Genomic DNA, 12839 nt, shown 5'->3' with positions numbered 1-12839 from the left:
GAGGCCCCATCTGCAGCACTGCGTCCAGGCCTGGGGCCCCCAGCACAGGAAGGACGTGGAGCTCTTGGAGCGGGTCCAGAGGAGGCACTGAGATGATCAGAGGGCTGGAGCAGCTCTCCTGTGAGGAAAGGTTGAGGGAACTGGGATTGTTTAGCTTGGAGAAGAGTGGGCTGCGGGGAGACCTCATTGCGGCCTTCCAGTACTTGAAGGGAGCGGATAAACAGGAGGGGGAATGGCTGTTTGTGAGCGTGGGTAGTGATAGGACAAGAGAAAATGGTTTTAAACTGAGACAGGGAAGGTTTAGGTTGGATATTAGGAGGAAGTTTTTCAGCCAGAGGGTGGTGAGGCACTGGAACAGGTTGCCCAAGGAGGCTGTGGATGCCCCATCCCTGCAGGCATTCAAGGCCAGGCTGGATGTGGCTCTGGGCAGCCGGGTCTGGTGGCTGGTGACCTGCACATAGCAGGGGGTTGGAACTGGATGAGCATTGTGGGCCTTTGCAACCCAGGCCATTTATGATTCTATGATTCAAAATCAGATCATCCCTACAAGAAAGTCCAGTGGCCTTCTTTCGTGCATCGTGACTTGTGACATCTAAGAAATCCCAAACCTTCCTGAAATAGCAACAGCAGTCTTCCAGTCAGTTAATGACCTTGAATATGTATCATTGTACACTGACTTCCACTTATCACATAGTGATCTCCTATGGCCCTTCTTAACTGAAACTCACAGAGCATTCTCTTGTAAGGAGCTTTGGACAGTTCAAAGGAGAAATAACAAAATTAACAGTCTTGGATGCCATTCTCATGTTAACTTCTCATGTAGCAGAGCTTCTATCACTTCTACTTTTATGATGATGTATCTTCGAATTATTCTCTAATTTGTCAACTCCTGAAGGCATGCAATGATGTAATATCCCTGAGCAGAAAACTTTCACTTCCTGGGAAACATCAGTAGTATAGAAAGGACATTTCTTGCCATCATCTCCATGCATCAACTCTATCTATTCCTTTGTTAATACCATCTTAAGGGACTTTTGATGAACATGAAGACTTTGGCATTTACATTCAAGTTCCTCTGTGATCAGATTCTCAGGAATCTAAATAGTCACCTAACGCTCTTGGACAGAGGTCATAACTGCTCTGTGTACAGCAAAAATTGTTTTCAGAGGCTGGTCAAGGGCTTGCAATAAATTCCAACAGTAATAAAGCACTGTTCATCAGTTTCCCACCACTGGTTTCACCACATTCTGCTGCAAAACCTAAGTATGTTTCTGTTATTGGTCTCCCTAATGCAAATTCCAGCAATATGAATCTTCAAAAGGATTTTTAAAAAACTAGATGAGAACAAAACCTTAACTGAAAAGGGAAAGAAAACAAAATCTTAACAAGATGAGACAAAACCAAGTGCTCTTATCAGACACACAGCCCTATACTACAAAGTTCTTGTTGGAAGGAGAAGACTGATTTGTGACAGTCAGCAGTCATGTTCTTAATACGTTACTGGAAGGTGATAAGATGCAGTGATAAGAAAAGAAATGTAAGAACGTCCACAGAGCAGAGATTTCATTGACTGTGATGTGTGTCACTGGAGATAACAATGAAAATTCGCCATGCTTATAGCCCCCTCATGATGCTGGGCAGATTATAAGAGTAGTAGGTGCATCTTTATTTACTTGTCAGCTTTCATGAAAATGGCAGGAAAGAAGAAATAATAGTTACTTTGGCTTCCTCCTCCATGCAATAGTAATTAAGAAGACACTGACAAAAAGACAGTATTCCTCACTGGAAGGATTTAATTTAGATCAATGAATAACATTTTCAAAAGTACCTAAACGCTTCAGGCTTCTAAGGCTCTACAAAGTGTCTTTACTACATGTAATACAGCATGCTACCAGACCCTAAAGCTAATGGCTGATGAGCTAGATTCTATGTCATCTTGTTGAGAAGGAGGATTAGTAAGTCCAGCCTGAATGCCATACTACTAAGGCTTTTGGCTTCTGGAATCTGTGCTAAAATAGCACTGCTTGTGATACATAAACGTATTGGAGATTGCTTGCAGTGCTCTCTGATTGAGGGAAACTCAGGCTCTTGTAGGTATATAAGTTGGTTTTGAAAATAAGACTTAGACATCTCTGAAAAAAATTGTCAGAGATCCAGAACTTTGACAGAGATCCAGGCAAGAGGCTATAGATCTGAAGTGTGAAGTAAGATTTGATGCAATGTAAATGAAAGAAATTTCAGAGGCCTTTCTGTATAGATGCTGATAATTTTCAAACTCATAGGGATTTCAGTACACAGTTAACCTTTTTTGGTAAATCTAATTGGAGACTACAGCTGTGAACCAGCACAGTTCAAGTATGTATTTTGCAGTAAGGAAAAATTCTACCTTATTCTTAAATAATTGTGTTGCCCTTGCAGTTCTTATTCACAACATATCAGCTCTTGTCTTGGTGGTTTTTTTTTTTTGAAAACTGGAATCTCCTCTACTTCAAGAGTTTTGACTTCAGGTCAACAGCTAGTCTGAACCATTCCGTTCTCATACGCATTTTCTAGTAGTTTTGGAAGAAAGTGGTGCTACTTCTACATTACATTTAGCGTCTTTGTCCAAGAAGTTTTCAAGCTTGTAATATTGTGATTCTGAAGCATTTTTGCAACCAATTAATTTTGGATTTTTTTTTTTAATGCTGAATCTCATTTATTTATTTATTTATTTATTTATTTATTTATTTATTTATTTCCAAAGAGATGACTAGTTATTCTCTATTCAATTTGGTGGCACCATGGTGTTTTGGAACTTCCTTCTGTGAATTTATGAAATGGATATCACTTTTCCACATTGCAGATGGTAGCTGTTCTAAATTCCACAACTGCTTCTAAGAATATGGATATCCAAAACTTGTCAGTGATCATTGTCCAAAATATACAAAACAGGCAAGCCCTCTTTTGTCGTGGCTTTAACAAACCTACTCTCTCTACCTTCCTATTTCAGTGAAACTACCAGTTTGCATCACCTGAGACTTTGGACCATACATTTTTACATTTATGTCACTATAGCTGCAACTGAGGTAAGACAATCTCTACAGTAAAATTAAGACACAGTCAGCAGAAGTGTTAAGAAAATTATTTGTCTTTCGATTCAAATTCACATGGGAGGTAATTAAACAAACAGACTCCTTGATGTTTAGCTGTAGGGAGGGGAAACCAACAAAAAAACAAATCTTTTCTTACAACTGACCTTTTCTTATAGAGTGTGCCCTTTAGTTCCTGTGAGCAGCCAAGCTGCATGTATGCAGCCCAGTGAAACTTTGAGGGTAAAAATAGAGAGTAAGGCTCCGCCCAGCAGTAATTTAATATATTAATATGAAGGCCTGTCAAAACAGATTCTCGTGGCAAAGACTTTCCCTGGGAATGTTCTTAAATCTTACTGTTATCAGAGTGTTACAATAACCCTTTCTAATCATTCCTTCAAAACATGTCTGTTTTATTATCTCAGGCTTCTCATTTAATTTCCTTAGTATATACCAATCTGATGCCACTTATTCAGATTTCTGTCAATCTTCACTTTGGGAAGACATTGTTAGTAGCCACCATTTAAACAATTATTGTTTAGTTTTTTCTAAGTACCGTTAGATGTTGTGAGAGCTAAAATATTAGTGCTTAACATGCATTAGAGTTGCAAAGCTGACCAGATGTAGTAATGCTAAGGATTGTTGAGAGGAAAGGCTGATGAACATAACACACCTGAAGAACAAGGTGAATTACACATATTCAGAAGGACTTCAAGGACTGACACTCATTACATGTCTTTGGCCCCTTAGAAATTCTGTGATAGTTAAAATAAAAGGAAACAAACAAAAAAACAAGAACAAAAACAAAAAACAAAACATAGAAGTAACAATCATTATCCTGCATTTAAGTCCTAGAAGGAGGCTCACTTTGCATTCCCAATGACAGCTGCTGATTTAGTGGTTAGGGAAAAACAAAGTCTAGGTCACACTCCAGCCTCTAAAATATCTTCTTGAAGAACATTACTAATTTTGTAGTATTGTTTATACTACTTTGCACAGATCTTTGTATTAACCTGCAGCTGTCAAGAGATTCTTGCAGCTGCGGCTTAAGAACACTGGAAGCTTCAGAAGTGGCTTTTTATATGCATGTGCTCATGTACTTTCCTTGTCATAGCCTATTGTGCCAGCAGAACACAGATTAAAAAACAAACAAATAAAAACGCGGTGAATAGAGCAAGGCAAAAGTAGCAATATATATATATCTACAGAAAGGAATACACTATTGCCACAGAATATGTACTTCAAAGTGATTCAAAATAAACAGTGTAAATCCTTGTAAAGCTATACATTTCAGTATCAGAATGTCTTAATTTGATTTAGCTGAAACCTGCTTCTAACCAGCTGAAATTAAACTGAAACAAACAAACAAAAAATTCAGACTCTGCTGTTCTTTTCTCATCAGTTTATCTAAAATGGATTTAAACACTCAGATTTTAAAATGTATTTTCCATTGGTGGTGAGAGAGTCTCAACTCAGTGTAATCAGAATAGAAAGAAAAAGCTAAAATCATTATTTATGCCACCATTTTGAAATTAGCTCATTCTCAAGAAGGCAATGGTCTCGTCTGTGGGAATCAGTTGGTCCTAGCACCGTGGCCTATCATATATGTCCAGACAGTGTCCTCAACCACTTTAACTAAGACAAGACAGCTGCTATGCTTAGGATTACAAATTCAGTTTGCAAGTAATTCTTACCATGTCAAGAAAAAAACAAAACAAAACAAAACAAAAACAAAAAAATAAAAAACAAAAAACACCCCCAGAAAACTGTGAAAATAATACTGTCTACATGTACATATATAATAGTTGGCAAGGCAGAATTTTCCTTCTGAATGAGAGATACTTCAGTGCTTTCCAAGCCAGTCCACAATAAGGACAATGCTATTTTTTAAAATCCTATCCCTTGTTTTTATTGCACATGACATATTACATTGTACTGTAGAGTACGTGGTGATGAGAAATTCCCTAGTTATTTAATTGTGATCCTTCAAAGGATTTGAAAGGGAGGCACTTTATTTCCATTTCTTTAATTTACTAGTTCTTTAGCTGATGATTTTATTAACCCTTGTGTTTGAGAACTGATGCTTAACAAAAAAAGAAGAAGAAAAGGCCCTTGGCAGTATTGTGAGGGCCTGGAACTGAATAATGCACTTTAATAATGAGGGATAGAGCTATGGCTTTTGCTGATGGCTGTGACCGGCTCTGTGACCTGATTATGTCGCAGAGTGTCAGCAGCTGAGACACTACAAAAGGGAGAGCATCCCATCAAATCTATCTCCATTGTAATCACTCGCTCTGCTGAGAGGCTTGTTAGGAGCAGGGAATCCATCAGGCCTCATTAGCACCATTTACCATCAAGAAGCTCAAAGAGCAAACATGTACCCTCTCATCAGAATAATGAGAACCAAAGTACTCCTATTATCTAATTGGATCAACAATGCCTCTCTCTCCATTTAGTTTTCTAAGCTACTTGTAGACTACAACTCTCAAAATTAGTTATTTTTGTTAATTGCTGGGGTAGAACTGTTCAAGGTTTTTCATATACAGAACGTTTTTGTATCTAAAGAGCAAGCCATGGGCACAATGAAGGCCGAGTTCCTTCAAGGGCATGCCTGGATTCTATGGATGCTATCTCTGTTAGATTTCCTGTTCAACTGAAATATGCACTGTGCAATTACACCATACTTAAACTCTTCTTAGTAACTTATCAGGAAATGCAATATATTGCTCTCTTTAAGGACAAAACAATTCAGAACATCAACAGCTCTTGCCATGCTACTTTTTTACTCTTTAAGGTAAAAATGATATTTTATAACTGTTGAATTAGGATTAATTTTTTCCCCCAGTTAAACAGCTCACATCTTTCTAAAAATGAAACCAATCTTACTCAGCAGCCTTAATTAAATGTATTTGATTCTGCTGATGTCAAAAGATTTACATGAATGCAATTGATAGACAATTTAGTTTTATGTTTTAGTCAAGCAGAAAACTTGCTTGCAGGTAGCATCCGTAGAATCCAGAAGCATCAGCCATGTTTCCATATTTTTCTCAATCCATCTCATTACAATGAAGCTAAAAAAACCCAGCTAAAATAAACAGGCAGCGTACTTAATAGACACAGGAAACACACTCAAGCCCCTTAATATTTCCATTGATTTGCAGATAAAAATAGAGGGGTTTCTGGTTCTTATAAAGAATTCAAGTGCAGAAATGGAACTACTATGCTCCTGCTATAAGGGCAGGCTGAAGCTGAAGGGTGGACAGCTTCACTTTGAAATCAGAGTGGATCAACTGACAAGGTAGATTCTAGCATTTCTGCTACCCTTGCCTTTATGCTTAATATATAAAAGTCCAGACCTGCAAAAGCTTTCTGGAAAGTGCTGAGGGCAAACAGAATATAAGTAGTGTTACATGGGCCAATAGCTCTTCATAATATGCCTCTGAAAATGAACATTTGATTTAGAGTCTCCTATCTGTACTATATCAAATTAACCAGGTGATCTAGACATATTATTCCAATGGATTAGATCTTCTTTTACAGTGGTCTTCGAGAGCTCTGGTATTACAGTTCATATTGTCATCCAAAGGATAAACAAATCATATAATCACTGTGCAAACAAGAATGAAAATATTAACAAGTACACAGCATAAATATTTGTTAAATATATATATAATTTTTTTACAGAGAATGTAAGAACTCTGAGGCTATTGGGCATTAAGGCCATGCCATATGTCATTTAAAAGATAATTTCCCTAAATTTGCCATTGAATCTTGGATTTGACCTACAGCTTTCTGCCTCCTGGGTTTACTGATCACTATGTATTTAGGCAGACAGATGGACATTTATAAGCCCTAGCTTTCTATAAAAGGAGCAGCATATAGTTACAAAGACTGCACATACAAACAGTCTGATAAGTCACCCAGCCTTATAGTAGCAGGAAGGAATTTTGGGTGTTTCACTTCCCTCTTTGAAGAAGGCAGTGTTCAAAGAGCAGATTCTTAACATATCATTAACATACAGCTCCTTAATGAGGTCCAAAAAAATCATTCACAAATTGAAGGCATCCCAAGTTACCGTTCACTTACGTTCTCAATTTTAAAGAAACAAAATATTAGTTTCAATAATTTTATTTAATTTGCGAGGAATGTAATTTAATTTATGGAATGTAATTTAAATATACCGAATAGTCCTTTTTTACAGACAGATAATTTTAGAAGAATGCCGCAAGCAATATAGTTTTATGCTGAATATTATAAAAATCAGTGTTACTTTACCTACTTAATATTTATTTATATTGCAGTGAGGTCTGCAGTACTGATTATAAATCAAGAAACAACTGTGAAAATAAGTAATAAAAAGATAACTCTTATTTTAAGGAGCTAGTCAGTCAGATTCTGTAGTTTCACCCAAAAATAGTGGAAGATTCTTTCTTTCTCTGCAACTTGTAGAATTATTGGACTTCATATTACATGTGGAATAAACTAGACTCAGTCTGATGGAATCTATTTGGTGGTACAGTGACAGTAGGAACCTTCTTTTTTAAACATGCAATGAATGTCTACCCTTTATTTATGTTTTCTAGGGAGAACATTTAAAGGAAAAGCTACTGAATAACTAGTCTGGGTTTTTATCTTCAGCTCTTACAGTGAACAGTTTTGGTGCCAAGTGTCTCACGTGAGTGGTGACTGTGAACCATTTGTGGAGCGCAGATAGAAACAAGCAGGTTTGTAGGTTGGAGCTGATCTGAGTATGAGTTATAGGTATTATAACCAACTGCTCTTCCAAACCAATACCCCATCCCTCCAGAAATCTTAATAGGCTTTTGAGAGCCTCCATTTAAAGCTGGCTGCATAAAATGATCCTTTGATGAAAAGGGATTGAAACAAGGGTTAAAGTAGACATTGAAAGGTTATTGTAGAGGGCACATTGTTCATACAATCCTCCTTTAATATGTGTGGTGTGCACCTGCGATAAGATGATTCATTAGATAAGGCCTCACTTTGACAAGCTCCATCGTTCAACCCTCGGGGTAGTGATGGAACAATTCTGCACCCACCCAGTAAATATAACAAGGTCAGCATTTTTTTTTTCCTGGGACTTGGATGGGGATAGTGAAGCTCAGGATGCATCTTTGTTTATGTGTTATGCTAAAAAACGTGGCACATTCTATAAAGTGCTGTCTTTGATTTTTAATGGGCAAAATTTGAAAATATACCCTCTTTTTCAATTAAATAACATCACAATATAAAATTATCAGGAAAAACCCATGTCTTTTTTTTTTTCCCCTATAGTAAACAGTGAGAGTAGAAACTAAACTTGCACATATCACACAAGTTGCATCACTGCAATAAATGTTTACCAGGGCCTAACAACCACATAAGCACTCCTGGACACCTGGACACCTAATTTACTAGGCTTAGAATAATGACATACAAATTACTCAGTGATCTGCTCCAGTTGTGAGTTATATTGGCAGATTTGCTACAGAGATTTTATGCAGAAAAGTAGTTCTGTTAATTTCATTTCTAGTAAATAAAATAAAGAATGACAGTGGCTACAATACGAAAAGTACTTAAGCATGTTGCATTAATAGAATTATTTACATATGTGAATTCAGATGCATATATTTCTGCATCATACTAAGACCGAAACTGAAATACTTCATAACATATAAAAATATCTCAAGCAATACACAATTTATATTTTGGACACTCAATAAACTTTGCTCAAATTTTTGTTCAGAAAATTTTAAAACAGAAGTTTCTTCTGAATTTGCATCACAGACTGGTAGATTCATTGCAAACTGCTTAATTTAGTTAATCAGCAAATAAGAAAGCCACCCAGTTAAATCCACCATGGATATCGCATTAAAATTTCATTTGTGTTCCTTTACAGAATGTATTTAATACCTTGGTAGAAATGCTTCACAGTGAACTAATACCAAAATGTTACAGTTTACAAAACGTCTTAATAGCACCATAGCATATTAATATAGTTGTCTGTTACTATGCCTACACAAGTGGAAGAAGACATCTGGTACATTTATTGAGATTCACAGGGTTACTGGACTTTCAAATACTGTATTATTGCAATATTGTGATGTTTTCAAAAGGTTGGATTTGAAAACAAAACAAAACAAAACAATCTCTAATCATTTTCTAGCTTTAAAAGGGTTTCCATCAGCGCCTAACTTATTTCCACTTCTCAGACTTCCCATTTCTTCCCCTGTCTGGCAAATCAATATTTATTTACCTTCAATATGTGCACTTTTAAATTGCTGTCATACAAACGGAACTCATTTTGGTCCCAAGATCAGTCTGCCATCAGAATTCACTGCTTCCTCCATCTTCTACTCACCTGTCCTTGTGCATTAGTGACGAGTTGACCTGTGACCCCCTGAAGACTGGAGAGGGCATTGCCAAAGGCCTGGGAGCTTGCTATTGAGCCCATGGCTGCTGCTGCTGCAGCCGCTGCTGCTTGACTTGCTAGTGGATTGTTAACCAGCTGAAAAGAAGAAAGAAAAGATCATGGAGAAACCCTTGACAAACACAGAAACACAGAGTACTAACCGAATAAAATAAAGGCGATTGTGCTCACAGAGGGAAAAATAATCTGTCTGCTCAAAGAGCTTGGGTAGTTTTGAGGGGTCCTTATTTCTCAGGTTCTTGTCTCATTGACAATGAATGGTTTCAAAACAACCCAGAGGAAGTTACATGTTAAAACTGAAGGATAAATCTCCCTCCTTAAAAAAACAAACATTTTTCTCTCTTTTCTTGAGTTCTGACTGTTGTATTTCTTTAGGTTCTACATTCTAATGTCACAGATGTAGTAGTTTAATACTTCTGTTAGCAGCAATTAGCGAAACATCAGCATTTTATTTGAATGGGAGTGGGATATTTGCTTGGGTATATTCAGAAGAGTGTCTAACTAAAGTCCCCATACTGAAGAAAACCTGAAGCTGCTTTAAATTTATATGATAAATGATCTGGTCTCAACATCTAGGTAAATCATAGGATGAATCTCAAATCTGTGATTAAGTTCAGTAGAAATCAGCTACATATTGAGAAATATCTATTCTCGCTTGCAGAATCTGTTGAAAAGATGCTAACCAACTTGCTGTTTGTCAACTGCAAACGATTAAGACTGACATAAATTTTCAGAAAATGAGTTGTAATGCCCAGTTCAGTCTGGTTTACCTGGGTGCTCCATATAAAGCAGAGAGCACACTCATGGCTTTACTTTTTGGAGGTGATGAGAATCCCAAGGAGGAACATTTCTATCACCACTTAAGTTTATCAAACATGTGAAAGGTGTGTTCTCCTGTCAGAATGAAATGTCCTTTGAGAGATGCCTTGCTCACTGGATCATTTTAAATTTTATATTTTCTCATCTTCTTCTGAGAATGAACAAATTTTCAAAAAAAATGCTGGGAACATTTCCTTAGGCTGATGTGAAAATGCAGAAGCTAACTGAGAAAAGCTTGACATTTGAGATCAAATTAAAAGGAGTTCCAAGTCTTTACATGAAAAGAAAATTTACAATGCTATAGAAATGGAAAGTCACAGACCCAGTTAGGGATGTGCTCCACAGACAGGCTCTGCTTCAAAATAGGTTATAAAAATTAACCAGTGATTAGAAGATGTTTTAAGCATGTTACAGATATGAGTAGTGTGTATGTTATTGATGTTTAGAAGCTCATCAGTAGAAGATGTCAGATGTGGTTATAATCTATGCTTATAAGAAACCTACTTGTCTGTTGAATGGTATGAAATCTACAACAATTGATTGGTCATACATTAAAACATCTATTAATCATTCATTAGCCCTTCATGAAGTATTTATAAATGGAACCTTGATATAAAGTGTTGCCTAAAGGGGTGCCTTGGGCACATCCAATCCCTCTAGAAATTGTAAAGTAAATAACTAAATAAAGATTAGTAGCAGTGCTAGACAGAAAAGATGACATTGTTGGTGGAAGTGTTTTGATTTGGAAAGAATTGCTATGTGTATCTCCAAAACCAGCCCGCTGTACCCCATGGCAAGAAAATCAAGCAGGAATAAAGTACAAAGGGGGAAACTGCAAAAACTACTTGATTAGGAGTTTTGAGGAGCTGAGGAAAAAAGCAAAGATGAGCACAACCACTGAAGCAAAGTTCAGTCTCTGAGTATAGAGTGCAGACAATTCCATTGCCTGTAGAAGATGTGAGCCCAGATGGAGGTGAGCACAGAAGATAACAGATGGCAGAATTGGTAAATCTGTCTATTTCTTGTTCAAAACAGAGGCATGTATTTATTTCCCAAATTAGAAGCTGGTAAATTCTGTCTTCCTCTATACCACTTTGTGGCCAGCAGTGGGACTTGGAGTAACTACCTTCTAGCTGTAAATATTTGGAGAAGAAAGAGGCAGCAGCCAGACTATACGACTTTCAGAGAAGCCCTTCCACTGTCTCAGTTGACACCCACAAATTTCTGCTTCTATGATAGTATAGCATCTGACTGTAAGTATAAATCATCTTTGCATGTTTATCTGATATCAGCTAATAAAGTACATCAGCTGCTATAGTTTACCCCTTCAGTTGCATATAGGAAATTATTTGAGGACCATAAGTAAACTTGTGAATCTGGAAACTACAAAGGGTTAAAACCTTTTAAAAATCAGACTATTATCTCCCAGAATCTCCTTTTCATTTTTTTTCCTCCAGTTTTCAAAAACTGTACATTTTCAAATACAACAATAAAATTTAATTACAGCAAACCCTGGAGACACTAAGGATTGCTTTTAGTTGCATCATAGAGATAAGCTACTTATTAAAAATGATGGCAGAAGCTATGATATGCATAGGTTCCCCGGGTAGTACTATGTTCCAGGAAAAATCACAGTGAATGGGCCAGCTCACAGGATAAGAGTCTTCCAAATGCATATAAAAACATCCCTATCTATTCAAAAGCCTGATTAAAAAGAGAAGACACATTTTTCTTTGAGTGTTTTGAAAGCTGTTGACTGCAAGTTACACTCCACTAAATTGACCCCTTCTATATCAAGTGCTAATTGGGCATGGAGAAATCAATCTAATTTCATTACATCTGGACCTCAAGGCAACTTTTGACATATTTTATCTTGCTCTTAGTTTAAATATAAAATCTCTGACTTTATTTATTCCGTTTCTCAATACAGGTTGGATCCCTGAGAACACTTACTAGAAATATAAAGATGAAAGATCCCACAAGAGGATCTTCTTATTTTGTTTCTGTATTTAAATGATGATTTCATTTGGAAGGCTGTGATCTTTGGAGCCGTCAGTTCCAGCGCCAAAGCTTCTGCTCCCACTCAAAGCACTAGCCATAACAGTGATCTTAGAGGAATAGGCCAGTTTGCTCATGGATGCCTCTGTTAACCACATGATTATTTGGAGAAGTAAACTTTATGAGGAAGAATCTTAAAATAACCAAGTAGCTTCAGTACATTTTTCTGATTTCAGAAAGTAGAACTTGTAAAGGAAAATTGTTTTGCTCTAACATGGTATAGAGTAGGAGCCATTCTACTGCAGGAAACAGAACACACACAAATAAAACTACCCTGTATAATGATGGGGAAATGAAAGGGGCACTACTTTAAAGATCCAAAAACTGACACGTGATGTAAGATTTCTTTATAGTCTTCTTAAGGCACAATTTCAAGAGAAGTGTGGTAGAGTCATGACAGCAAGCAGCTTCTAGAGAACAATAATTACTTTTTTCTTCTGGAATAATGTTTTTTCCTTCTTTTTTTT

General features: G+C 36.8%; 1 protein-coding gene across 1 annotated transcript in view; it reads right to left on the bottom strand.

The window, feature by feature from the left end:
• POU6F2 (POU class 6 homeobox 2) overlaps nt 1-12839 on the bottom strand; it is a 251697-nt gene that overhangs the window by 45606 nt on the left and 193252 nt on the right. The window contains 1 exon segment of the mRNA XM_031554003.1: nt 9427-9573. Coding sequence (XP_031409863.1) covers nt 9427-9573 — 147 coding nt within the window.

Source organism: Meleagris gallopavo, chromosome 6 (assembly GCF_000146605.3).
Source record: "Meleagris gallopavo isolate NT-WF06-2002-E0010 breed Aviagen turkey brand Nicholas breeding stock chromosome 6, Turkey_5.1, whole genome shotgun sequence".
NCBI lineage: Eukaryota > Metazoa > Chordata > Aves > Galliformes > Phasianidae > Meleagris > Meleagris gallopavo.
This window is presented reverse-complemented; position numbering and strand designations above follow the sequence as displayed.